At 45.2% G+C, this 27,199-nt stretch overlaps 11 protein-coding genes across 11 annotated transcripts; 8 read left to right on the top strand and 3 right to left on the bottom strand.

Annotated features, from left to right (window-relative positions):
* Positions 1-103: 103 nt before the first annotated feature.
* On the top strand, positions 104-1,728 carry JR316_0006078 (Membrane protein TMS1; the record flags this gene model as incomplete). Its single annotated transcript, XM_047891827.1, has 7 exons — positions 104-226; positions 276-379; positions 429-1,172; positions 1,225-1,327; positions 1,382-1,446; positions 1,501-1,662; positions 1,716-1,728. The coding sequence occupies 7 exons, from the start codon at positions 104-106 to the stop codon at positions 1,726-1,728; spliced, it is 1,314 nt and encodes a 437-aa protein (XP_047749176.1).
* Positions 1,729-3,771: 2,043 nt separating this feature from the next.
* Positions 3,772-4,503, top strand: JR316_0006079 (uncharacterized protein; the record flags this gene model as incomplete). Its single annotated transcript, XM_047891828.1, has 7 exons — positions 3,772-3,784; positions 3,838-3,853; positions 3,918-3,960; positions 4,014-4,022; positions 4,080-4,117; positions 4,178-4,380; positions 4,436-4,503. 7 exons carry the CDS (start codon positions 3,772-3,774, stop codon positions 4,501-4,503), a joined length of 390 nt encoding a protein of 129 aa, XP_047749177.1.
* Positions 4,504-4,902: 399 nt separating this feature from the next.
* Positions 4,903-5,736, top strand: JR316_0006080 (uncharacterized protein; the record flags this gene model as incomplete). Its single annotated transcript, XM_047891829.1, has 1 exon — positions 4,903-5,736. The coding sequence occupies one exon, from the start codon at positions 4,903-4,905 to the stop codon at positions 5,734-5,736; it is 834 nt and encodes a 277-aa protein (XP_047749178.1).
* A 71-nt stretch (positions 5,737-5,807) lies between these two features.
* On the bottom strand, positions 5,808-6,897 carry JR316_0006081 (putative 4-hydroxy-2-oxoglutarate aldolase, mitochondrial; the record flags this gene model as incomplete). Its single annotated transcript, XM_047891830.1, has 4 exons — positions 5,808-6,347; positions 6,398-6,626; positions 6,678-6,730; positions 6,787-6,897. The coding sequence occupies 4 exons, from the start codon at positions 6,895-6,897 to the stop codon at positions 5,808-5,810; spliced, it is 933 nt and encodes a 310-aa protein (XP_047749179.1).
* Positions 6,898-7,208: 311 nt separating this feature from the next.
* JR316_0006082 (Protein msp1, mitochondrial) lies at positions 7,209-10,161 on the top strand (the record flags this gene model as incomplete). Its single annotated transcript, XM_047891831.1, has 5 exons — positions 7,209-7,500; positions 7,552-8,053; positions 8,102-9,630; positions 9,683-9,882; positions 9,940-10,161. The coding sequence occupies 5 exons, from the start codon at positions 7,209-7,211 to the stop codon at positions 10,159-10,161; spliced, it is 2,745 nt and encodes a 914-aa protein (XP_047749180.1).
* A 261-nt stretch (positions 10,162-10,422) lies between these two features.
* On the bottom strand, positions 10,423-11,036 carry JR316_0006083 (Oleate-induced peroxisomal protein POX18; the record flags this gene model as incomplete). The annotated part of the gene is made up of 5 exons (XM_047891832.1): positions 10,423-10,443; positions 10,498-10,584; positions 10,647-10,811; positions 10,871-10,948; positions 11,007-11,036. The coding sequence occupies 5 exons, from the start codon at positions 11,034-11,036 to the stop codon at positions 10,423-10,425; spliced, it is 381 nt and encodes a 126-aa protein (XP_047749181.1).
* A 479-nt stretch (positions 11,037-11,515) lies between these two features.
* On the bottom strand, positions 11,516-14,007 carry JR316_0006084 (Dehydrogenase mpl7; the record flags this gene model as incomplete). The annotated part of the gene is made up of 13 exons (XM_047891833.1): positions 11,516-11,551; positions 11,599-11,646; positions 11,713-11,736; positions 11,792-12,224; positions 12,276-12,476; positions 12,528-12,630; positions 12,680-12,793; positions 12,851-12,965; positions 13,028-13,177; positions 13,235-13,332; positions 13,392-13,587; positions 13,652-13,859; positions 13,916-14,007. 13 exons carry the CDS (start codon positions 14,005-14,007, stop codon positions 11,516-11,518), a joined length of 1,818 nt encoding a protein of 605 aa, XP_047749182.1.
* Positions 14,008-15,363: 1,356 nt separating this feature from the next.
* Positions 15,364-16,773, top strand: JR316_0006085 (uncharacterized protein; the record flags this gene model as incomplete). The annotated part of the gene is made up of 4 exons (XM_047891834.1): positions 15,364-15,674; positions 15,723-16,398; positions 16,448-16,495; positions 16,549-16,773. 4 exons carry the CDS (start codon positions 15,364-15,366, stop codon positions 16,771-16,773), a joined length of 1,260 nt encoding a protein of 419 aa, XP_047749183.1.
* A 1,559-nt stretch (positions 16,774-18,332) lies between these two features.
* On the top strand, positions 18,333-20,600 carry JR316_0006086 (uncharacterized protein; the record flags this gene model as incomplete). The annotated part of the gene is made up of 13 exons (XM_047891835.1): positions 18,333-18,488; positions 18,676-18,840; positions 18,880-18,888; positions 18,949-19,040; positions 19,109-19,121; positions 19,178-19,232; positions 19,290-19,487; positions 19,545-19,627; positions 19,683-19,781; positions 19,835-19,894; positions 19,957-20,044; positions 20,104-20,417; positions 20,487-20,600. The coding sequence occupies 13 exons, from the start codon at positions 18,333-18,335 to the stop codon at positions 20,598-20,600; spliced, it is 1,446 nt and encodes a 481-aa protein (XP_047749184.1).
* Positions 20,601-22,145: 1,545 nt separating this feature from the next.
* On the top strand, positions 22,146-23,231 carry JR316_0006087 (Repressor of RNA polymerase III transcription maf1; the record flags this gene model as incomplete). Its single annotated transcript, XM_047891836.1, has 1 exon — positions 22,146-23,231. One exon carries the CDS (start codon positions 22,146-22,148, stop codon positions 23,229-23,231), a length of 1,086 nt encoding a protein of 361 aa, XP_047749185.1.
* A 1,328-nt stretch (positions 23,232-24,559) lies between these two features.
* Positions 24,560-26,824, top strand: JR316_0006088 (uncharacterized protein; the record flags this gene model as incomplete). Its single annotated transcript, XM_047891837.1, has 8 exons — positions 24,560-25,048; positions 25,107-25,192; positions 25,260-25,348; positions 25,406-25,558; positions 25,618-25,892; positions 25,956-26,231; positions 26,301-26,376; positions 26,685-26,824. 8 exons carry the CDS (start codon positions 24,560-24,562, stop codon positions 26,822-26,824), a joined length of 1,584 nt encoding a protein of 527 aa, XP_047749186.1.
* Positions 26,825-27,199: the final 375 nt, after the last annotated feature.

Below are 27,199 nucleotides of genomic sequence, written 5' to 3' on the forward strand. Positions count from 1 at the left end.
GTAACTGCAACTCCTCAATTGCAACTCGTGTCGGCTTCTGTGTATGCTTAAATTCAAGTTGAATTATTTGTAAATTGCGCTAAACCAGCATCAGTTAATATTCATGCTCAATTCTATCCTTGCTTGGATCATGAAGACGGATTTTGCTATACGGCTGATTGAGAAGTGGAGCTTCGATTATATCAAGATGGTTTGTGCCGGAGAGCAATGCTATGGAGTGTTAGCAGTGCGTCGTTCTATCTTCTCTATCAGTCATTCGTCTCATAGTCTCACAGGTTCATCGTATTTGTTTTGCATTGGCATTGTTCCATCTCATATTGAGCTCTCTTTTGATTGGTGTAAAGGATACGAAAGACAAACGTGCCGCCATACAGAACGGGTGAGCTTTCTGAAGTATGTATTTATTCGCTCAACTGACATTCCACCAGTTGGTGGGGCCCTAAAGTACTAGTCTGGCTTATCCTTGTGGGAATCAGTTTCGCCATTCCTAATGGCTTCTTTATGTTTTGGGGAAATTATGTTGCTCTCATCGGTGCATCAATATTCATTCTCGTTGGTCTTGTGCTCCTTGTTGATTTCGCACACTCCTGGTCCGAAACCTGCCTCGAAAATTGGGAAAACTCATCATCCAACTTCTGGCAATGGGTCTTAATTGGATCAACGGCCGCAATGTACTCGTTCACTATCACACTGACCGGTCTCCTATACGCATACTTTGCGGGATCTGGATGTACCCTCAATCAATTCTTCATATCATTCAACCTCGCCTTGTGTATTCTCATCACCCTCATGAGCGTCCATCCTGCTGTTCAAGAGCGTAATCCCCGTTCAGGACTCGCACAATCATCCATGGTCGCTGCGTATTGCACATACTTGATCGTATCTGCTGTCAGCAACCATGTGCATGAAACCAAGCAGTGCAATCCTCTCCGAGATGGAAAGAAAACTCAGAAGGCGGTCCTCATCTTGGGTGGTCTCTTCACTTTCCTGGCGATTGCATATTCAACATCTAGAGCCGCAACTCAAAGTACGGTTCTGGTCGGAAAGGGCAAGAAAGGCCGCATTCATTTAAGTGAAGATGAGGGTCATTCGGAACTGGGCGTCGTAACGCAGCAACCTGGACGCACCGAATCTCCACGGTATCAAGCTTTGCTGGCAGCGGTTGAGGCTGGGTAAGTCACAGCATTACTTGAGACGGATTTGAAGCACTAAGCTATCGAATAGTGCAATTCCTGCCTCCGCGCTCCAGGAAGAGGACGACGACGACGATGAGGACGAAGTCGTCGGTGAATCTAGAGATGATGAACGTACGGGAACACGATATAATGTAAGTCTAATGTTTTTCTTTTTTTTTAATAACACACTTACCCTTTTCACGTAGTATTCGTGGTTTCATGTCATTTTTTCGATTGCAGCAATGTATGTTGCTATGCTACTGACTGACTGGTAAGCCGTTTTGTCTGGTGTTTTTTTGATTTCATGTAAACTTACACTTTACAGGAACATCGTCTCAAAGAGCCCTATATCTGGGCCTGTTGATCCTGACTTCGATGTTTACATTGGGCGTTCGGAAGTAGCTATGTGGATGAGAGTAGTTTCAGGATGGGTTTGCATCTTCCTGTATATTTGGAGTCTTTTGGCGCCAGTTCTTTTACCTGACAGGTATGCCCATTCATCTTTCACTATGCGTTACTGTAGTCTAACACTATTAAAAGGTTCGGCGATTAATTGTGTAGAATAATGCATTGAACTTTTTTATCATTACATGTACTCTATTTTGTCCGACGGCGCATGATATGAGAATGTCTTTCTGATTACTCGATGACGTTGCCGGCTGGACTGGTTGTATATCACATCTTGGTCTCACGGCAGTCTACTGTGACAGTTAGAAGCCTTTCAGAATTTTAATCGCTATATCCGCGTACTTCTGTCCCTCAACTCTTCGTGTGCGCCCTTTGCACGAGTAGTATCACCGAAATGATCTCATTCAATGTCGGTTCACTGGCATCACAGCGTCATGGAGTCGGGGCTGGGCAGGGCATTCATTGTTCGGAAAGTGGATTCCAAGTCGATTCAACAAAAATAGCGCAGAATAGCGCATGTATCGAGATGTAATGACACCGACAGACCACGGAGTGACCAAGGTTGGTGGCAAATATCGCTTCAACTTCAGACCTTTTCAAGACTTGGCCCTTGATGAACCATGTTCGCCGTTGCTAGTGAGCATCCTATAGGGGAAATTCCCACCGAGTACTAGATCTGATTTCCCGAAAACCATCCGCACCCCAGAGGCAGTCAGAAACGTACCGTTTCATGGAGTTCCATGAAGATCTTGTTGTCTTTGAAATAAGTACTCTTCGATACAAACGCAGGAAAGTTGCCCGCGAACCTGTAATTATATACATACCAAGGGACATCAAACCCGATCACATTCAGGGTGATCGTAGCTCAAGGGAAAAAATAGCCAACAGATTGGAAATTTAGCTTTGATGGACTTGTTTACCCCTTGGACTTGGAAAACGAGGGCCGTCCAACAATTCCTCGCTCTTATATGCACGGATAGATCGCCTACGGCTTGTTCTTTGCCATTATCCCTGCCGATGTGTCTATGACCTCCTCTCCCCTTCTTCCTTTTCTTCTGTGTTTTGTTTTCGTGTCTGACGATCGATGGTCAAGTCAATACAAGACCAATTGTGAGTTCCAATCCTTCTAATCGTTGTGATTTTTACGTTAATCGATCATTATTGGTTCATGCACTTAGGTTTGCTAATCAATACGTTGGGGCAGCGTCAATAAGTAGGGTCAAATAAATCACAGTACTATCTGCGTGCTAATCAAGGACATTTTCAACCTTTAGCGATTCTTTTCTACGACTTTTTGTTGACGCTTCCTCGGGAAATTGAGTGCTTTTGGGCGACGGGACGCATTACATGGGTATCCGGCCTATTCTACCTAAATCGTTATTTTTCTCTCCTGGGACATGTGCCTGTGGTATTTGAATATTTTTCGAGATCTTCGAATCCAACGCGGCTTCAGGTGAGTTTCAGTCATCTTATCTGTATTCCTGGAGCCTTGCTGACAGAACACTTCCTTAATCACAATGAAGACGTGAGTTCATCGTCACTCATATTCTTCTTTGCTATTCAACTATTCCTAAATGTTCCTTATAACCTTCAGATGTGTGAAGCTTACAAACTTTCACCAATATCTCGCTGTGATTATACAAGTCGTCGTGGGTTGTACGTTGTTTATTACCCCTGAGTTCTCCGAACTCTCGTTTTTTAACCCGGTTTCTGGCAGTACTTCTTATCATACGAACATATGCATTGTACAACTGTAGCAAACTTGTTCTTGCTGTGACGTGCTCGGCAGGGTTTGCGGTTATTTGCTACGGCGTAGTGCGTGGATTTCCTTACCCCATAGCTTTCATATTCTCATCGTTATCCAGTATTGTGTTTTTAGCGGCCAAGAAATAGTCTACACTGTGGATGATCTTCCACCATTTGGATGTCTCCTGCCTCTTGAAGAAGCAGTGTTCGTGCATTCTGGTTCCAAAACTTTGAATTATCTCCTAACAATTATTTTTGACGGCTGCAGATCAAAAAGTAGTCTACAACTTCTCGCTCTCCTAATTTATCACTCAAATTGCCCATGAGTATAGAACTTTCTCGGGCATGGACAGCAATGCTCGCTTTTGATATCGTCATATTCTCCATGACTCTCTACAAATCACTTACGTATCGACGGGAGGGATCTCACATTCTTCAAATCATGCTTCGAGATGGTACGTCTGTGTAATATTGAATTCTTGTTAAACACCGACAACAAGTGCAATAGGAACCATATACTTTGGGTATGTATTTACGTGTAATGCCAATCAAGTAAACTCTGTCAGATCATTGTCATCGCCTTTCTAGTGTTATGCTGGCATCTACCTCTTCAGTACTCCTATCTTTTTACGTACGTCCCATTCTTCAGTTGTTTTCACGTCTAAATGGCTCAAATGCTTTTAGTTATTATCTGTGAGACACCTCAAGTTTATCTCGTAACCTATGTTCTGACCCTGAGTCGATTGTCAGGAATATGAACAGGGTATCACAGCCATTTTAACCAACATGTACGTATCTCCTATCTTCCATCTATAGAGAATTGGATATCGATGCTGGTCGATGGTTAGAATATCCTCCACAATGATTTCTCGCCTCATGCTCAACATTCGGGATCCCAAAAACCGTTCCAGCCTTCGTCCAGAAGGGACGGCAGCGGAAACAAGGACTGGAGCCGTGTTTACAAGTATCATTCAAAGTTCAGCCGATGGTCAATCCTTCGCAAGTCGGCAGGACACAGATACTGCTCTGCCAGTACATTCACGCTACAGCGGTATGCTTTTTAAAGGATTTTTCATCATTTATGTATCTCAAACCAAATTTCATAGAACTCGACCGTCATGATTTCATGAACAATAGCATAGAACTCCGCATACGGACAACATCGCATACTTAATGTAATTTAAATAGTTGTACACTCTATATTGTATGTAATTCTATAGGTAATTGAGGACACAGGTGTTATTCCTTCGACACGAGATACATAGAATTTTTTTTTTCACTTTCAACGTTCCCGGTTCGAGGTGGATACAAAATTATCCAGGTCTGCCATTATTCCCGGGAAATGAGTATCACATTCATGATTCTATCATTCACCCTATTATGTCTGGAGCCGCGCCTTGGCGTCAATAAATCAGAATGACTTCAGAAGTTCAGATGACTTGGTAATGAAATTCGGAACTAATCTTGCAAACCAGTGCAAATTAGTGACGATCCCTTGTTTTTTAACCACCGTGTTGTTATCTTCACATTTTTAAGTCCCACCCACAATCCGAGAGAGTCCATATTGCCACAAATGCTAACTTGGCATGATGGCCCTGCTCACTGGCAATTTATCCTGCTACGTTTAGGCTTCAAGCTGCCAGTTCACCCATATCCTTTGGCTCTAGCAGTGTCTGTCGTACTGCTAATCATCTCCGAGGCAAACAGTTTTTATGCTGGGAGCTCTGGATTTAAAATCGCTGCTTCTCTCTCATTTTTGGGTGCAGGAATACAGGCTGCTGGCGCAACAGGTGACGCGCCCTTCAGATCTTCCGCCCTGATGGTGGCTGGTCTGGCGTTCAGTCTCGTCGGAGACATCTTCCTCATCCCTACTCCCAAAGTCTACGCCCAGAAAATGGCAAACTCGAAATCAGAAGCAGGATTCGCCGCCACTGACAAACAAGGAGACTCTTTATTATTCAAAGCCGGGACCTTTTTTTTCGCACTAGCCCACATCTCATACATCGCAGCATTTCTCTCCGATTCATCGTTAGCTGCGTTGCGTGTACCGGACTTCGCCCTTGCAGCTTCCTTCGGTGCAGGCCTTATATATTGGTTGGGAATACTCCAAAGAAAACCTGGGCCAGATGCATGGTTCAATGTACCACAGGACATGCGCGGGCTTGTTATAGCCTATGTAACCATCATTATGACTATGGTGGCCACTGCAACAGCAACCGATAAAGGACACCAGAAAATTGTTGGGGCGTGGACGTTCATGATTAGCGACTTGTTCGTTGCAGCGGATGCCTTCGGTGTGAAGAAAGATCGGGTTCAACCTTCCCATGGGCAACGAGGCTGGAAAGCACGATCAGTAGGCTGGATTGCATATTTTGGGGCGCAACTTTTATTAGCTGGATCCATTTGATTTTTACAACTGCCTAAATGCATACAAGTAGGAAATACATCCGGCAATTATTCTCCTGCGTGTTTGGTTCTTCACAGCGTTTTCTCAAGGTCAATCAATTCAGCGAGGGTGTGGTATTGCTTGATTTCCACAAGATTATCGGGGTTGACCGTCTTGAGAGGACCACGAACGTATGTCTGGCCGTAACCAAAATGTTTGGAGACAACGGCTTTCACTCCTCCTATACCACCAATCTTCGAAATCGCCCAGTCTCCATGACCAAGTTTTCCTTGCAGCTCCATGGCCTCTTTGATACTTCCTTCCTGAAATAATTTATAGAGACGACCATGCAGTTTGGGTAAGATATTAACCAATGCAGCAATTGCACCTGCACTTCCGGCGTTTAGGCCATGTAAAAAGGCGTCAGTGCGACCAGCGAAAACAGCAAAATCGTTGGAAGAAAAGCGGGTAGTAAGGCGGTGTAGTTTTCCTAAATTACCGCATGAGAGCTTGGTTCCAACGATGTTGGGGTGTTCAGCAAGAGCAGCAATGACATCCGAGTCGAGGTCGATCCCGGCGGTTACAACTGGGAAGTTGTAAATCATAGTTGGGATGGGAGATGCGTCTGCAACCTGCCCATTTTAAGTAAATACAGTTATGACTATTTCCGTAAGAAGCCTACCGATCTATGAAACCGCAGAATATTTTCTACAGACATTTGAGGCGGCCAAGTTGAGGGAGTCAAAACAAGAGCATGGGAAGCTCCAGCTTCCTTAGCATCGGCGCACAATTTCTTTGTTTCGCGAGTAGATTGGGCGCCTGTACCAGCAATCACAAGAACGTTTTCGAAGCCATTTTCATCAAGGGTCTTTCGAGTGAGCGCGATGGCTTGTTTGCGTTCTTCATGAGATCTAACAAAACTGAGATTAGGTGTTTGTTATAGCATAACATCTCACGCGCACAAATGCTGTGCTTCACCGTTGGATCCTTGTACTAGGATACCAGTTACACCTCCCTAGAGAAAAAGTCCAAATATGAAGAATATAAATTCGTCAACTATGGACAACTGACCTGAGCTAGCCGCAAGACATGGGCTTTGATGGAAGCTTCATCGAGATCTTCGTTTTCATCGAAGAAGAGAACGGCTGGAACATAGTATCCCGGGGGAGGCGACTTGGACATGATATCGACAGAAAAAAGCCATGTGTGTGTAATCGATGTTGTTCTTATAATAAGAAGCAGGAAGCAGTGGAGATCCGTTGGATGCTTGGGGAAGATAGTCAATCTTATCTAATCTCACAATTCTATTTTGGTTTGTTTCGCATCCACGGCAAACATTTCGTAAATCACAACGCCGACGCTGGCTGCCGCCACATTTCGTCTCCACCACGCACAGCGATCAGCAAGCCCTGCTATCGACAAACGCTTAGCCCTTAGAAAGTGGGAGCGCTGGACGCATCGTACCCGTCATGCTTTCCCTTCTAAAACGTAGAATGGCTTCTGCGCCGACGTCTCAAAAGTCAGTAACCTATGGCCTACAGAATACAAGGCGGCAGCTTGAAACTGCTCGTCCAGCACGACGTCAATTTACGACCTTTTTGACTACTGGATCTCTTCGTCGAAGATATGCGTCCTCTCCATCGCCTGCTATGCTGAGGCATATGCACATTCGTGCCATCTCTTATTCTTCCATCCCGAGATTTGTTGCGCGCGCGTTCCGTGTGCCAATTGCTGGAGCTACAATTGGGGCAGGAAGTTTTGGTTATGCGAACTATAAGTTTGAAGGTGCTTATTATTCATCCTAACTTTAAACACACATTATCTTATCTACTACAGAAATGCGGACCAAAACCAATAAATGGATTAGTTCTGCACAGGACACCGTCAGCGACGTCTTTGAAACTGCCTCAGACAGTATAAATGCCGTCACTGCACGATTTGCCGACATGAAGTTACCAGAGATTCCGTCTGTAGAAGCACCCCAATTTTTAAAGGACTTGTTCACGGCCAAGCAACAAAACGAGGAAGATCCCAATCACGACCAAGAGCCCAAGAATTCGAACAACTCCCCCAATGATGCGGCAGCGATTGCCGCTCTTGTCGCTGCAACAATGTCATCTCCTTCGGACTCCAAAGATAAGCAAGATGGTCTCGCTGCCGACGCACGACAGAATGGACTTATGCACCTCACGCGCAAACTTATTGAAATTCGAAGTATGCTTTTGAGCATCGACCAGAGTGACGCTCTTAAGCTCCCCAGTATCGTTGTCATTGGTAGTCAAAGCTCAGGAAAGAGTTCAGTATTGGAAGCCATCGTGGGACACGAGTTCTTGCCAAAGTACGTACTTTCTACCATCCAGACACTGGATCTAATTTTATATTCCAGAGGCAACAATATGGTCACTCGTCGTCCCATAGAACTGACGCTTATCCATACTCCACCAAAGGACGGTAAAATTCCTGCCGAGTATGGCGAATTCCCTGGATTGGGTCTCGGGAAAATGAAAGATTTTACAGATATTCAGCGTACTTTGACAGAGCTAAACCTTGCTGTCCCTTCCTCGGAGGCCGTGTCAAACGATCCTATCGATCTGCGGATATATTCACCTAATGTTCCTGACCTGACCCTCATTGACCTCCCTGGATACGTCCAGATCTCCTCGCTCGACCAGCCGGAAACCTTGAAGGAGAAGATTGCGTCCCTGTGCGAGAAGTACATCAGGGAACCCAACATCATTCTTGCTGTATGCGCAGCCGATGTCGATCTAGCCAATTCCCCTGCCCTCAGGGCTAGCAGAAAAGTTGACCCCCTTGGACTACGTACCATTGGCGTTATCACAAAGATGGATCTGGTTCCACCTGAGCAAGGTGCTGGCATTTTGTCTGGTAATAGGTACCCATTACACCTCGGGTATGTTGGTGTCGTAGCCAAGTCACACGGTAAACGATCCAGCAACGACACAACTGTTGTCGCCAAACGTGGCGAGAATGATTATTTCGGCGCACATAGGGAGATCTTTGGGAGTCAAACTTCTCTTATGGTCGGTACGGATACCTTGCGTCGTAGACTTATGGAGGTCCTGGAATCCTCCATGGCTTCATCATTGCATGGGATTACTAATGCCGTACAGTTGGAATTGGAAGAGGCAACGTACCAGTTCAAGGTACAATACAACGACAGACGCATATCACCTGAATCATACGTCGCAGAGACCATGGATTCCCTTAAACTTCGTTTCAAGGACTTCACCCAGCAATTTCGCCGCCCAATTATAAGAGCTAAGCTAAAGGCCATGCTCGAGGATAAAGTAATGGATGTTCTCGAGCAACTCTATTGGTTAGACAAGCGCGCTCCGGAGCTTGGTGCACTAGGATCGGACCCCAAGCTCAAGCCCGAGGATATTGAACCATACTGGAGACACAAGCTGGAGGCTGCCTCATCTCTTCTGACAAAATCTGGAGTCGGTAGAGATTCAACACTTCTGGTAGCCGATGGCCTTCGCTCTCTCATCGACTCCATAGCCACTGGCGAACCATTCAACTTCCATCCTCGTGCTGCCGAGCGCCTCACTGAATTTTCGCACATGATTCTGCGCGATCGCATTGGAGTCACATCTGACCAGGTTGAGAACTGTATCAAACCGTTCAAATATGACGTGGAAGTTGAGCCAAGAGAATGGGAAGCAGGTAGAGAAAGAGCGGTTCAGTTGTTTGAAAACGAAGTGGCAATGTGCGAGCAGAAGCTTCAAGAAATCAAGAAGAAAGTGGGTGGTGCCAGGAGGTTGAATGGCCTGGTTGGCTATCTCAAGTCGATTGAGGAAAAGCAGAAGGAGCGGAAACTCGCTGCGGATGGCGAACAAGTCGAGGAACAGCCTGTTGAATCTTACCGCTATCCCCCTGCTCAACTTTCTGATGGTGACTTTCTCTCCTTGACTTCGTTGTGGGATTTTCTGACTATTTGCTCTAGCGCGATATGCGATGATGTATACGGACCGTATTGGCATTCTTAAACTACGTCTCATGGCCTTAAAGTCCAAGAGATGTCGCGCTGGTCCACAGAGCGAGGCATTCTGTCCTGAAGCATTCTTAAATGTCGTCGCCGACAAATTGGCATATACGTCTGCTATGTTCATCAACATCGAACTTCTTGATCAATTCTTCTATCAGGTAATTGTTTATTTGCATGCTCGAAGTCTTTCTCTCGATGCTGATATCACGTTTTAGTTCCCTCGAGAAATTGACTCCCGACTTCTTTACGATCTTGATCGGAAGGAAATCGTTGAATTTGCGCGCGAAAATCCTGTTGTACGACGGCATCTTGATTTGCAGGAACGAAAGGACAAGCTTGAGGAAGTGATGAAGCAGCTTAATAGCCTCTCCACCCTCCGCGCCGACCCCCAGCCTGCACCCCGCCGGCATCGAGGTCTTTTCGGTAGCGTCTTTTGAGGAAATTTGGGAGGTTTTAATTGTTGGTGTCGATGTGGATTTCGATCGTTGTTATTTAGGTTTTCTTTCTTTCATTATGTTACGCTACACATTCATCATTCGGATCTCTTTTGTTAGAATATGTTCTCAATACACTCCTCTCATTATCGTAATTCAAGTTTTGTTGAATATCATGTCATTGCTGCTTGCCCCACGGTGTCTTCCATGGAGGTATATTAAAAATATATAGTGGTAACGAGATGGGTGTGGATGTGAAATAATCTACAGTTTGGCCTTGGCACCCTATATGCAAGGTCGTCAACGCCAAAGAAGTACTGGGACACAAAGAAAACGCACCTTTAGCACGGTGTCGAGTTTGGTGGCGAGCATCATGTTGCCTTTTGTCTTGAGCTTGCCGGTCATGAATGCCTTCTGGCCGTTAAGCTGTAGATGATGTCAGTTCACTGGAAGCCAACATGAAACTATGGCGGAGAGCAACACTGTACCTTGCCATCGGCGAGGTCAACAAGGGTATCGTCGGCGAGGATGATAGTGACATCGGCTTTGGGGGCCTTGCCCTTGTAAACAGTCCCGGTCTTCTTCATGTCGATTGTCCATGTTACAGTCTCCTTTGCGTCATTGGTAACCTGGAGCTCGAAGATTCCATTCGTCTTAGAGGGTAATCGAATATAAGCCATCGGAATTCATGCAGAGAGCATTGCGTTAGTACCTTTTTGATTTGCGATTGTTTCTCAGCATCGGTGTACTTTGAGAAAGCAGTCTCGAGCCCTGCGATAAGTTCTGATGCCTGTTGTTCCGTCCCGCGTAAATGAATATACGCATTCGACTCCAGAGAAGGAACGCACTTTGAAACCTGGGACTTTGATATCTGACATGGCGTTTGCGAAAGGTGGGGTTGGTAGCGGTGGGGAAAAGACAACAGATGTGCCAGGCAATTTATGTTTTGGGGAAGCTGAAGAGACACGGTGTGCAGTTAGCATATGATAATTACCCGACATGTGACTGTCCGCGTTTCAACCACTACCGTCCGCCGGTCAATTCGCATAGTCTTTGGCCACAGTTTCTCGTCTTTTGTATCCTTCACTTCCTGTTAACTTCCCCTTATCTCCACTCGAAGGCTCCGGCACTGTCGAAGGGTCCTTGTGCAAGCAATGTAGATCGCTGAAAACTGAACATGCCCACCACACAACTCTCTATAGCCCATGCTCTGAGGCACTGGGCGTCAAAATAAGCAATTCACATGGCGTCGGGTGTTTTCAATGCTAAAGTATATTATTGATTGAAAATTCAATATTCTGATTCACTGCGTCTTGTTGGTAAGTACAGGTATGATTCCATTTCCACCTTTTGATTCTCAATTCCCTCCACCAATTCTCAAAATGTCGGCTGCCTGCAGAACAATCAGAGTTTATCTATGGGCAACAATGATAGCTGTACCTTCTCTGCGATAGCATAGGCCGCGGACTGGATATGGCAAGAAAGTTGCTTGAAAGGGGATCGCCATCCATAAGTCTTGGGAAAGCGATTACATAGCTTGAGAGGCAGGCTCACCATCGGCAATATCGACACATCCGCCTGTCCGATGCAAAATTTGTATAATTTGGATGGCTGTCAGGAAAGGAGCACTCACCACCCGTAGATTTCTTGTTCCATAAACTCTCAGCTCACTGTCGACCACTCCCCCGTCTTCTTTCGGAAGCATTGCTGCTGTCCCCAGTGGGTGATAAGTCGTGGCAATGGATTCTCTTATCCACTCTCTCAACTTGTCGGGGTCATCCAAAATCTCTTGGTCTGGCACGACCCTTCCTTTCACACTTTCACCGAATGAACCTGTAGTTGCTATACGAGCGGAAAATTCGACAGCCTTCTCCAGGATTTTGAGATCGGTCGGATGTGCCAGGTAATTAGGATTTATAGCTGGAGGTACCAGTGGGTCTGCAGATGACAGATGAACGGATCCACGAGACAAGGGATGCATCACGACATGCACAAAAGAAGCGTAACGTTTTCCAGGTGTTGGAATGCCCGATACTCGCCTATGGTATCCATTCTGATAGATAATTCTGCATTTGGCGTCAGTGTGCAACTTGATAAAGGAGAATATGTCAATATACTCGGCCTGTGAGACCTCTTCACCAGCAAACCACTCCTTCTGCAAGCTGTATTGCTTATTCAGCCCACGACACAGTGTGGAATCGGTTGGCTCATGTAAACTTTTGAACGATACAGCATCACCCGCAAGATTCAAATGCCTTCTCGAAAGGAAGGAAAACCCCATGGACGCAATGGAGGAAAGTAAACCCTTTCGTTGTTTGCTGGACAGCAGAGAGTTTAGCCCGCAATTGCGAAGACAAAACTAAACATACTATAGCTCTGTGTGCAATTCCAGGGCATTCGGATCTCCCATTATATCCATCGTTTCGTACTTGGAATCAATTTCCACTGTTGTTGCCACACTGGGATGTTCATCTACGAATTATCAGTTGAAAGCCCGAACTTAAAGGCGAAAAAATTTTACGCAAGTTTTCGCCAACCCCTGGAAGATGTATCAGCGTCTCGATGCCGTGTTTCGCGAGAACTGATCGGTCTCCGATGCCAGACAGCTCAAGTAAGTGTGGCGTCTGGAATGCACCTGGACAAGGTCGTCAGCATGGGGAATATTCCCAACGCCATGTAATGACAAGCTGACCAGCGGAGACAACGACATCCTTTTTCACGCCTTTTATAACGTTTTGCTTTCCTCCATGTACAAATTCTACGCCTATGGCGGTTTGTTCGCCTTGGGGACTACCTTCAAGTAGAATCTGTGCAATATGGTCATTGTTTACGTCAATATCAACTTGGTTTTGCCCGTGGTTGTGCATACAACCTTGGTGACCTGGGCATTTGTCAAAACCAGAAGATTTGGGCGGTTTTGAATGGGGAGGAAATACGCAGTGAATGCAGAAGAGCGTTGAGCGCTCCGAGGGTCCACGGACGTGAAACATGTCGTTGATCCAACATTAGAGCCATCTCCCTAAAACAAAATCCGGTGGTAAAGTGGAAAGGCGCAGAAACCAATTTGACAGCGTACATGGCTTTCATTTCTCGGGACTCCTAACGCTTCAACGGCGTCGAAGAAAAACTTATTCTGTGGAGGTATGTTTAGAGGGAGTGATTTTTGTAACGGTCCTTTGGGAAAAATATTCAGGAACATGGTTGAAAGTGCAGATGGGAAACGTGGAAAGCACCATCAACACCATGATATTTCTCTTTTGGATTCGCAGCATAAATTTTCGCGTCTTCTGGAGACAGTCTGCTGGGAAATGTATTCTCTCCTTTCTTCATGTACCCAAGGAGATTTTCCCAGTTCCATCCTTTGTTCCCGAGGCCTTCTAGAGCATCGTATTCTGCTCTGGAGGGACGGAACAATCCCATGAAATTGATCTATAACGACGCGTTCAGACATCGACATCAATATGGCAAGGGTGGCCATTGAGCTATTACATACAATTGAGGTACCCCCCAACCCCTTGCCTCTTGGTTGAAGCACTGTACGACCCTTTGCATGTGCCTGCGGAACTGAGAGAAATGCCCAGTCGTATGTCGGATCTCCGATAATCCTGCCCATAAATCCAGGGACTGTGATCTCGGGAATATCAGCGGGCACACCACCCGCTTCAATGACACCAACAACTAGATTTTCATCTTCACTTAACCTGCACGGATTAAGTATGAGGTTGTGGTGGTATCCATGGATATCGATATAACATACCTTGATGCTAGAGCTAGTCCACATGTCCCTCCACCCAGGATAAGATAGTCGAACGAAACTGAGTGGAATTTCTCGATAGAAACGATAGGCATAGTGGCCTTCGTTTTCACAATGCTATGGTGAAACGTGAAGATACAAAATCAGTTTAGAAAGACCTATCTTGGACGGAAAGGTCTTATCTCTTTGTGCGAGAATGTTCTGGTTAATATTATACAGGATATACCCACGAATGAGTCGTCGAAAATGGCCACACGTCTTGCAACTTGAGCCATATTTTTTCAAATCACTACAACCATTTTTAGCAATTGTCGGTTTTCGCGCGAGTCGCTACTTGGAAAGGCTGATGGATTGACAGTTGTCAAGTTATTTCTAACTAAATTATCCTATGATTGGGACTGTTTTCGAAGTGGAGACTGTTTGTTTGAGTTATTCCTCATTCCATAACTTGGTTCTGCACATTGCTTGCTAAGGCCCTGAAAGCCAACATGCTTATTTCCTAATGTTCTAAGGAATACCTGGCTAGTATACCTTCTATAAGCCAGCCTCTGCCCAACTTGACCTGGAAAGACCTGTAGGTCATCTATCAGTCTTCTCGGTCCTCGAGATTTTTAAAGGCCATGGGTGATACCCAGAGACCAAGATCGAAAATCTGCCACTTTGGTCTCGCCGGCACGATTCTTCCACCTGAGCAACGCCAAATCGATGGTCGTAATTTAATACCCACTTCCGAGCTCGCCATGAGGAGGCTAGATTGGTGTTTGCGCTCTTCAATGCAATTCTTTGGGTTGGCGTCTCTGCGCCCCTGATGATTTACTAAAGGAGTCATGAGGAATGAATGCAGTGTTTCGTACGTCACAGTGTATCTTTAGTTGTTCAGTGCTAGTGATTTCAAGTCAACTCGTGGAGCTCACACTGGCATGGCTAGCCTTGTTTTACATAATAGGATTATTTGTGAGTGCTTGTGAATGTTTGATCGAGATACTTCTTGTTGACAACTTTCACAACTTCCATTTTGACCAGGAATAGTATCGGCCAAGCCAGTGGATTTTCAACGGCCCTCACGTCCAATCCGCATTGAAGCACCACCCCGTTCATGTTTACTCTTTCGGAATCTTAGATCGAATTCGAATTGGTAACGTCTGTCTCGCTGACCCTCGTCTCTGCTCCAAGCTTGCTTTCAGCATTCCATACGTGCGAGAACTTGTCGATTGACAAGTGCTACTCAAATATGAGAAGACTCAGCGTCCCGAAACTTAGAGTCAATGCTGCAAAGAAACATGGTGAATTTTACCAATAAAATGTACAGACCCAGGGTTGAAATTGACTGTTTTTCAGAGGACAATGGCGCGCCCCAGACTTTCAGTAATATACAGCATGTTGCTGGCTTTCCGAATTTAATCGAACCTCGCGTACATAACGCTTCAGACATATATTGCCGTACTCTTTCGATGTCAGGCAACGGATTTCCATCGTGGATTGGCTACAGACTACGATTAGCACCTCCATATTCCAAGCGAACCGTTGAGGTGGGAGATGTTGGATATATGAATCAGTGCGGCAATTTCGTATTTGTATTCAATCTTTTTCTCCCGAGCAACGATCCTTTGAACCAGTTGTTCCCAAAGGAGCTGCCGGAGGGCTACTTTCCACTGGATCCTCCCACCAACAACGAGATTTTAAGAATACCTGATTATTTTGCACCAGGATCTGTTATTGCAAGTAATGGTGTGGATGTCACTCGGGTCTCCGAGTCTCCCCTGTACGTCTGGAGTTGTACACATCTCACTCAGACTGATGTTTGCGACAGTCATCTCAAATTCAGGTCTTCGGAGCCAGAAGCAGCCGTACTCATTTTGCCAGATGGCGCTAGCAGAGAAGACTTGGAGATATCTCGCCTACAGGAATACCTAAAATCGCATGCTGAAAGTTGGATACAATACTTTAACGAGGGAAAACTGCCGTATTGTATTCCTAACGGTGATATCTATATCATCACAGGATGCGATAAAGCGCCTTCGTTTTCCACAGCAATCTTTCCTCGCAGAGGCTTCCTAGGGAGCAGGCGCACATCTTTTGAATTCTCAAATAATTACATGCAACCTGGAACTCAGTCAGGCGTCCACTCTTATGAGAGGATCCGCGACGGGCCTGATGATCAACAATATTGTTTGTTTATACGTGGAATCAGGCTAGCATCTTCCGACTTTGAGTGGAACATGCAAGTCAACCACTTCCTCCCGGAAGATACCCCCGTTTCTTCATTGCCTTCAACCCCACCTATATCAGACCACATAAACCCTCCAAAAACAGACAACGAAGAACCTCTTTACCATGAAACTGTTGTCAATAACCAAGGACTGGGTCACACTACCAACAGGGACGGCAGCGACTGCAGTACCGATAACGATAATAATGAAGGTAGCAGTAAAAGTGATGATAGCGACAGTTCCTCGGATGACGAACATGAGGTTCGAGTGCGTAATGTGAGTGATAATCAAATAACTTCCTGTAACCACTTCTGACAACGCTTAGTATCCATTCCATCCATCAGATCTCATTCTTCAGATCATGCTTTCTAGGGTATGCATCATCAGGGTTCCACATTTGTCCTGAACTAACCTTTGCATCTACAGCATCCAGATGCTAAGCTGGCTCTGGTTGATGATTATATATGGTCACGATTTGCAAAAGTTGATCAGAATGTCGGACTTCGTGAGCTCTCCAGGGCACCGTTAATTTCTAGATGTATGCAAAATAGCTTTATTTCTGATTGGGGCGCTATGATAGAAGCCATCTTCAAGTCCTACATCATTGTCGAAACTGACGGTGTGTTGCCTGCGCCTTCTTATATGCTCTGAAATAGTGTTGATAAGGAAGGGTTCAGGGATTTTGAATCTTATCCCAAAACAAAACAAAAAAAGTCGTTTGGTGTGTACAATGAAATTTAGTGTGCAGGATATTCTTTCATGTTTCCTCCAGACTTTATTGTTTCACATTTTACGAAAGAAATTTGGGCCAAAGCATTCACCTATAGAACAGGATGCTTGGGCTACTGACCTAATTGAATGCCTGGTTCGACAAGGTGAAAAAATCAAGGGACAGGACGAGAAATTTAACATTAACTACATGTAATCCACTGACTCAACGTGACTTGGAGAAAGTATAATACATTCCCTACTTTCAAAGAGCAATGATTTCATCAACTCCAAAGCATGGAAACTTCCTGTTAACTTCGTCTTCTTCATGTAACGGCAGGATTCAAAGCCTAATTATAAGTTATGTACGGATTCTAGTAGTTGGACAAAATTAAACAGTCACCACAAGGCATCGGGGTTGTGGGTCCTTTCTTTCATTCTTCTCTTCGAACATTTCCGTCAATCTGAAGTCAATCTAGTGACACATCATGTCTGCATAAAGTTCGCCGCGTACGGTGCCCACGATGTCAGAATCAAAGTGCGAAATCAACGTGGGGTCACCGTCCACGTGTTGCTGCAAAATGCTGTAGGCCTCTCGGACTTGACTATTTCGCTTAAAACACCGATGCTCTATGATTCATAATGTATGGATATTCAAGTCCGTATAAATCCGATGAAACTAAGAACTCAAGTAAAATGAAACGAGCTAAGCCTCTTCCGAAGTTAATTCCTATATGGAGTATATGTAAAATTAACACACTTGGTTTATTTGGCAGTATAAATAGGATTGAAGAAACAGAACGGCGAATGGAACTTTCGAGACAGATTGGTTCAGTATGTTCCCGCCAGTATGTTCTATGATTCCATAGATAAAAACCATTATCATGACTTAAATCCCAACTATCTTGAGATTAAAATTTGTTTGTTTTCTTCACAGTCAAACTGAACAGTACCTGGAGATATATTATGGTCTTTGCGTGGCATGGGTCTATCATTTTATCCGACATTTTCTGTCTTTTTGTGTCGCTCCGGATTGTTAAAGACTTGGGATATGTGTAAAAAAATTTAGAATCTATATGGCTGGATGATGGTATTGAGGCATCGTCATTTTTTATCACTTGCATTCGCATACACAAGTGAGTTTACTGACGACGGATATGTGCTAATGGTAGACATACTTACGGCAGTATGATTTATCTGACAAGATTGTTCCTGTTGCTTCAGTACTTGATTGGTACTTGTTCGGTTGTTTATACAATCACCATACCTTACTTTTGTTTACCGCGGCGAGCAGGAAGTTTGGAATAACAGTTACATATGTGTTGCCTGGGAGGGTAAAATATCATTCGCGAAAATCACGGTAAAGAGGGCAATATTCGTTGCATCTTTCAGTGTAAACCCAAGCAGCCGGCAACTTCCGTCTACGAGCCGGCAAGCTCCGACGAGGTGGCAAATTAATTCGTCTGGCACAAAGCAGCCTTCCACTGTGCCTTATCCTCCTAATGACTTTGCAGAAGCTTTTGCCTCTCGTCATTCCTTCTGTTCTGGGCAAAGGGGCACCGTTTAGCATGATGACATTTCCCATGGACGCTTACAGGCAACTCAGGAACACACTTGAAGAATTGAACGACGATACGGCCAGCGAGATCCAACCGCAAGTGTGATTGCGGTGGAAATGCACTTCTGATTCTCAGAGTACTACGTAAGACTCTCCAAGAGTTCAAACTTTTGTCTACAGAATCTTTCCTATACCTTTAAAATCTGTCTTATACTTAGCTTTCTAGAATCCATGCAGAACTTACATGTTATGTTACCAATGGAGCAACCTGATTATCTGTTTAGTAGAAGACACCTTGGGCATCTCATTGGCTCTTCGTTGACAAACCAACCGTCGCCACTACTCTGGATCTCACCAGGCTACTTCGACCCTCACAAAAATGTGATTCCGATCAATCAGCTATACCCGACCTATTTAAAGGCGAATTAAACGATGGGAAACCGAATTGCGAAGTGCGTAATGGGGCATATATATAAATCTCTTTTCGTCAGCGAAAACGGGTTAGTCGACTTTGCAGAAGCCCCCTTGATAACAACAGGCTTCTGACCTTCACACTACAGACCTATCTTCCCATTTTCCTCTGTATCGATTGGTCGACCAAGAGAAAGCCGACGATGTCAGAAAGCACAATCCCTCCTGACATCGCAAAAAGGTAGGTTTGTCGTCACGTACTTAGGAGATAGTGTCCACTTAGTCCGGATTCTTGTTTCAACTCCACAGTGCGGGGCCACTGGTACGTTATCAGATACTTTTTGGATGCCGCCACTGTGTACCAAGTATTCCATCCAGCTACTTGGCTATATGTTCAACTGGGGACTATTTGGCGCCCTTTCGGTCCAGGTTTGTACGTCACTCCATCCATTCTTTTATGTGAATGCCTCTCATTGCAATATTTTATTAGACATGTATTACATGTCATTTCCTAAAGACAGGCTTTACATGAAATGCCTCGTATACGGGTTGTACCTATTAGAAGTGGCACAGACGGGGATTGTTACCCATGATGCTTTTGATGGGTACGCAAAGGGATTTGGGAACCTCAAAGCTCTTCACAGTATACACCTCGAATGGCTATGCGTACCAATTTTCAGCGGGATTGGTGAGCCCTTCTATTCCTTACACGTCGTGCATCACATCTCTGATGTTATCATTACAGTCAGCGGCACAGTTCAGATCTTTTTTGCCTACCGCATCTATTATCTTTCCCGCTCCAAAGCAATAGGTATTGCTATTTGTGTAGTAAGCGAGGTTCTCCGATAAGCTTGAAGGATACGACTCACACCAGATCAATTAGATAGCGCTTACTGAAGCCACCGCCGCGATCATTGGGGGAGTGCAAGCAGCCACTGTTGATTTACAAAGACTGCAGAGTGCAGCTTTTGCTAGCACTACGGTGAGCTCGTTTCATCATTGTGATATCTTGTTTTTGATCAGTCAGATGAGTAGATCTGGCTTGCAGGAAGTGCGGTTTGCGATATCATCATTGCTGGTTGTATGAGCTACTTTGTAAGTAAAGATTTCATTTCAAATCAGAAAATAGTCCTCAATTGTTTCCATAACATTTTTAGTTGTCGAAAAAGGATACGGCATTTAAGGCTACTCGGACCGTCATCAACAAGCTCATCCGACTCACCATCGAAACTGGCACGCTGACTGGTAGGGCTCGCCGAAAATAGTGTTATATTTGTATCACTAAAACTTGCTCCGCCAATCAGCCACGGTCGCGACAATTGATATTGTTCTTTTCCTTGCATTTCGGCACAACAACTACCATACCGCACCTGCCACTATTTTGGCGAAGCTATATTCTAATACGCTTCTCATGATATGCAACAGTCGTATGCGAATCGTTGGGGGTCGTGATCCCACGCATTCGACATCAGAGCTTATGGACATGCCTTTGGATGCGACATCAGGGATCGAATTCAACAAGTTTACGAGATCCGTTGACTTGATTCCTCCCACACAACGACCGAAACCATTCACAATACACACTGATACTTGGGCAGAGAACGATGATACTGATCAGGTAAGTAATTCTCCGGTATTGAAAGCCAATCTGGTTCTCACCGTAAATCATATTCTGTTTTATTATCAGCGGCATAAGGCTAGTTCTTCATATCTGGCAGAGGTCACTCCCGATGGCAGAGACACAAAGGTGAATCTTCAAAGTGCACTTGGCAGCAGCAGTCACGATACAGAAAATGCTTAAACCGCCCCCAAAATTATTACACCAACTGTACCATCTGCATCCAAGTTGCTTATATGTAAGTAAGTTATAGTATCCGATAGCCTTGTGCTGTATGTAAGTATAAGCGAAGGGGTTGTAAAATCTGCGCATGTTGCCTAGTAGGCTAGTTATAATAGTAATGGACTCACATGGTCAGCGCCAGCCGTCGGTGGCCACGTCTCCTCCAAATGTTGTTTTGGCGTTTTGCTGGAACCTACGCCGCATCAAAATCACTTCTTATTCATCGCGGGCTACAACCGATGCCAAATCTGATATCGTTAGCTGTCTTTGCTTGGGGAATGGAGTGAGCGTGTTGATATCCTATACCAATATTCTCACATGGAAATACAACTCTTCAAAATTTAAATAGTTTCGGCAACAACAATTCAAGTATATACTGGTGTTCATTCAATAGTAAGGGTTTTTATCCGGGTATTTTATGAACTTTTCCGAAAGGACTTGATGTGGAGGCTTGCAATCGGCGAAAATGATTTGAAGTCGGAGTCCCGGAGATGCCTGACTTCAAATTGGACTAGCTTGAGTATGGAATACAGGTTTTTATAAATGGATGGCAGTTTAGTGCATAAAACTATCACATTGCGAAGAGAAGATTTGATTTCTGACCAAAGTATCGAAGGAATCACAATCGATGTAAGGTCTGTTTGAAAGAGGAATAAATTTGGTCTGTCTTGCCAATGCCCCATTTGCTTTGGCACTCTCCGAACGCCCAGGAACCTAAAGCCCAGGTAACAGTATTTAAACGGTTCACACTGGGGTACAACGCGTTGTCAACAATTTAAGCAAAGAACCAATCCCGATAATTCAGTTAGAAAAGTAGTTGTTGAGACTTGGCTAAACTATCACATGACTATGAAAAGCGGAACATGATTCCTGTAGAGGCAGCGTCCTGGCAGCGTCAGTACATATACAACTCACGAGTACTGGCATACAAAGCAAGTTTTCGCCTATGATTTCCCAGGTACGAAGCCTGCAACCCTAGGCCTGGGCGTCTCGTCTCACATAGGACACCAATAAATGTCATTGACCAATTTCCAGGCCTAGAACTTGGAGGATGATTGAACTATAGCTCAGAGGCACCTTGGGGCGATGACTGCGGGAGCAAAGCAGAAGCAGTGAACACAAGTTTAAAAGGTTCCGAATATGGAGAGACAAGACGAATCTGAAACGCGGAGTGGCACTTGTGGATGACTAAGGCACAAACGCAGATTTACGGTGCAGTGTGTTATTCGACAAGGACCAACGTTTAAGGGCGCAGATATGCCTCCTGGGAGGTTGACAGGGTCGGGTATCCCAGAATGAGGCAAAAGTGAGAAAAGCTGAGAGAGAGCGATAAACGTTGGAGGCTGTAGTAAGCACGCAGTAAACCCGAAAAGGCAATGTCGACAAACAAATAGCGAGGAGCGTGCGCACCACACCCCTTTCCTCCCAACCCAACCATCCGACATCAGCTCATCCCTTTCTCAGCATAGTTGCCACCACATAGCCAATACTGCGAGACCCTTTGACATGAAGTATATAGAGATACCATCTCTATCCCATTTGGCCCAGTCGCTCACCCATGAAGGCCCAGAATGTTCTGTTCACACGCGGATGGAGGCATACAGTTGCAAGAACATCAAGCGCGACAAAAAGCTCTTCAAAGCTCTCGAAAACGCGTACCAGGAAGATGTTTCCAATTCCCCTCCCCTGCCCTCGTGGCTTGCCCTCGACCGTGAGGCAGAAATGACTCCATTCGGCCCCATCGACAAGCAAGCATCTCGAAAGACGCTTTATTTGCTCATTGCCACCCTCAACGTTGCCTTCCCCGACCACGAATTCTCTGATGTCAGGCCCTCTCACTTTGTCAAAGAAAAAGATGGGGCAAACATCCTCAACGCCCTCAGCAACACACTCTTATCGCCCCAACGGGCAGGCTCAAACGCACCTCGCTCCTATTCATCCTATCCACCGACCTCGCCAGACTTCTTTCCCTCGTCGGAATCAAGTTCTTCATCACCGTACGATAGGAAAATTCGCAGTCCATTATCACCGCCCGCCATTGAGTCCGGTACTCATCCAACCCTGTTCCGTCTCATTGACGACGTGATCGGACTATCGGAATGTGAAGTCTTTTCATACACCCCCGAAATCGACTCTGATCCACACGCCAATGATTTCTCTGACGATGAAGATGATGTCGCCTCCATCGCCGATGAGGCTTCCTCGAGCGACGAAGACGCCACCTTCGAATTCGACAATTATGACATCGATGAGGTCAAACCAAGACAATACAGTGGTCCCACCAAGATCCCTCCTCCTACGCCACGCGCGGCTATAAACTATTCTGTTTTTGAAGATATTTCGTCACCAATTTTAACGAGTCTGAGATTGAAACGTCGAGGCGCTCTTCTTTGGTCATCGCATTGGTTCTTCCTGAATCGCAAGATGAAGCGGATCTTGTTTGTATCCGTATGGGCCCGAAGTCGAGGCATAGGTCGAATGTACACCGGTGATGATGAAGATTACGATGTCTTTACTTCCAACGAACGTTTTCAGGCATGGGAAGGAGGAGTCGGGCTTGGTGCGCGTTCTATTGGATTGAATGGACATTGAACTTGGGCGGCTTTATGCCTGTGAGTATATGCACGTGTACCGGAAGGGACACGCTTCTCACCTGAATACCACTTATGTTGATACCCTACCCTCCCTTATTGCTTCAGCTACTCCTCCATAATCTGCTGAAACCCGGGTTATCCGTGCGTTTCGTCACATAGTTCCTCCTCTTGTACTTCTAGTTTGGATGCCTCCTGTATTATATGATATTCTCGCTTTCAAGAGAATCGAGCACACTATATCCACACACCTGTAAATAATCTTTTGCTTTCGTTTATCTTCTTTTTGGCCACCACCATATCATATCTGGTTAATAGACCACCGACTAAATTTTATTCGTCCATTAGTGTCAAAGTTGGTGACATGCTAAACGGCAGAGTCAGTATTCTAGAAATGCAGGCGTGTAGTCTGATAGTCGATGGCTAAGCTTTCAGGAATCAGCTGACAATGGATGTTCACGTCGCCTCGAGAGTGGAAGTTTAGCACCGATACAAGAGGCGGTGGCTTGGGTATGTCGCCGAGATCCGCATGAACCCTGTGTCAATAGAAGGGGATTCTCCCAAGACCGCAAAGCTGAGGTGCCATGGAAGACAGAAAACGGACGAAAACACCTCGGTTGTATCGTGTCCTCCCCGCCTCTCAGGCAGATGAAATATAGCCAAGAGCAACAAGCGTTCCAGATATGAGCAAGAGAGATCCTAAACAGAACAATAAGGTAGGAGAGACCAACGAACAGGAACTAGTATATCATTGAGCACGTCGTGGCCAGAGGAGTGCAGAGAAGGGAGGGAAATATATTTTTTGTGAGCGAATGCCCAATTTCAAATTGACTCAATCGATGACGGTCATGTGATCGCTTCAGATATCTTGCGCTGATCCGGGCTTCCTGTCAAGTTCTGCCATGTTCTCCAACTTGAACTCCAACTACTCCGTCCATGAGCGCCGTTTCAAGTTCATTACTTCACCGATTCTACTCAATATCCTAAAATACTTGAGTATACAACCTATATATTCTTTTTGAGGATGACTGGACTCCTTTATGCCTTTCAAATGTGTTTCTGTCTGTCTGTCATTGGGTACTTCTCGAACTTGGTGTTGATCATGAAGAGCAATTGAGCGCCTGTTTTTCAAAATTTGTTTTCCTCATGTATAGATCTGGTACCACTTCCGAAGTGGAGTCTGGGTTGTCTCTCCGAGATGGATTCTTTTGTGTTGTTTCCAGTCATGACGAAACGTCTTTTCCTTCCTTAAAGTCTTTTTAGTGCAGCAGCGCCAACAATTAATTTGCGCCCTCCGCGGACATCTTTAGCACATCTTCATGCTCCAAAATGGCTCCAACTCGTTCCGTTAAGCAACTATATAACTGCCCGGTCGGTACCAATAATCACTTACCTTCCAGGATGCAAAATACGGTATACCTGCAAGACGTACCTCCAGGAAAACATTCTTTACCTCCAACGATCCCCCACGCGGCTCATAGGCATGCAGCCCCATCAGGACCTTGGCCATGGTTCGATTTGGTCGATGACGACGCACCTTTTCCGATCGTTCCACCGGAGCACAGCAAGAGGAAGGGGACTGCCAATCCTGAGAATGACTCCCGAGATCAGGACTGGAGACGATACCCCGAGCTCTTATACCCGAATTGGACCCATTATCGTCTTGTGAGAAGCGGGATCGCTGGTGTTATTGACAAACCGTCGGACCGTCGTTGTGTGCTATATCATATTGATGTCGGGTCGGATGGACATTTCTCGCAGCCAGGTCACCATACGGTGGAACATGAAAAGGAGGAGGAATTTTGGAAAATGATGACAGTGAGGTTCATTTCTTGCGACCAGCCAGTGTGTACTGACACGTTTCGTTTCTTTTAAGGAAAGAAAACGCGTCGATAGAAATAGAGTGCGTCTGATATTTGTTGAAAACATCTCGGGTGCTGTTTTACAGATGCTAGGGACTACGTTAGTGTGGCTCGCAAATATTCTTCTTTCAATATATCTATATCTCACCACGACACACGTTCCACAGGTACAACATTGAACCCTTCTTCTTCTCTTCTTCCCTAAACTGGATCCCTTCCCGATATCAGGAGAATGTCATTGAAAATGACAGTGATCGTCAGTCGCCCTTCAAGTTCCAAACAATCTCCTTTAATACTGACACGACCAGCATAGACATAACGTTAATACTTACATTTCTTAGATCAATGCCCAACCCTGTTACAGCGCCCAATACACCTATGCTTGGTGGCCAGTTTTTTTCCCAAATTATGTCACGGCCTGGGCAAACTACTATTAACACACAGGCACCTCTCATTTTGAAGTCCTGTGAATCGTATCTTCCGATTTGGCACGCCTTATACAACTGATATTGTTTCTATCCATAGGTGATAAGATACTTCTTTTGGATCTTATTTCTCTCCACATGGTTCGCAGGAAGGACGGCAGCACTGTAATTTCTTATCACCCAACCTCTGAATGGAAAAGCACGAGTGCACGGTATTTACACTCCCGTGTACGATATGCTGGAGAAAGTGTTTATTGGCAGTCATTGTTCCGCCAGTCTCAGGACCCAACCCTCGTTATGTTATGCATGCTCTGGTACCCGTTGTACGGGTGGGATGAATCTCTGGAAACTCTCTATTCTCATATAAGTTGGCTGGTTAGTAACACCCTCCCTTGTTTACATTAAGGAAACTTGTTCACACAAACCTTGTTCAATCAGGAGTCCCGTGTCCTGATAGCGAACGACATTCATTTGACTCGGGAACTACACATCATTCGCGCCTACCTCCTGCACTATGCATCACTCCTGGAGAGCTTCCGAAAATCTGTCCTTTTCCTGAGGAATACCCCAAACCCTGCGATGAAAGACCAAGATGACTTCCAGAAATCCATGGATGTCATGAACCGAGAGTGCGATACATTGCTATCTGAAATAGAGCGCCTGGACATGTATCGTCGGATGCAGGAGATGAGGCTGGATAACGTGGTAAACCTGGTATGATTGCCGTCATCCTCCTTGCAGTGCTCATTTTAACTATTGCTCTCGGACACACGTCTATCTTAGGCCTTTGCTAGTGTGAATTTTCAGGACAGCAGGGACATGCAGCGTTTGTCGGAGGCGTCTCTTCGGGATGGGACTGGTAAGTCTACCCCATAAGGAGTAGTCGATAATGATGAGGTGTCAATCTAAACATTTCGGCATTTTTGTTTGATCCATTACAGTAATGAAGCAGATATCCTACCTTACAATGATTTTTCTCCCGGCGTCGTTTGTTGCGGTGAGGTTTCGGTGCATAGAAATTATTTGGCTACCACTGACAGCCGGTAATCAATCAGTCGGTCTTTGGTATGAATCTATCAAATCTGCAGGATGGCTCTTATGGAACATTGGCCCATTACTTTGAAGTGGCCATTCCTCTAACTTGCATTAGCATTTGGATTATCGTAGGACTTCATGAAAGCAAGGAGCGAAATGACGAAATCGAGACGACTGTCTTGTACCGATTGCAGTGGCCTATACGATCTCTAAAACGCGTGACAGCCAAGGTGCGCAAGAAGAGGCGAGGTGTCAATGAAGGGGTGGTATAATTATTGAAGACAGCAATAAATCATATGTGCCGTATGCTTGTAATTAAGGAGGAGCATTGTTCATCGTTCAAACAACATCTATCATAGTCTTTCTCCACTCTTTCACCGCATCCCGGAAACTGTGGTATCATCGGTGTATGGTTGTGACTTCATGCAAAAATTTGGCAGACGTGGAAGATCGACGACGGAGGTTGGGCAGTAGTGTATCCGGAGACCGATGGGCTAGCATTTTTGAAAAATTGTGATCTTGGTCCGGAACATCATTTTCGCACCCACGCGGAACGGCGAACGTGTCTTGTCATTGTTACGACAGTGTTACTGAGGATCCGACATGGAGTCTGGATACATTCGCCTCAGATGCCTGTATTTACGGAG

This window comes from Psilocybe cubensis, chromosome 5 (assembly GCF_017499595.1).
Source record: "Psilocybe cubensis strain MGC-MH-2018 chromosome 5, whole genome shotgun sequence".
Taxonomy (NCBI): Eukaryota; Fungi; Basidiomycota; class Agaricomycetes; order Agaricales; family Agrocybaceae; genus Psilocybe; species Psilocybe cubensis.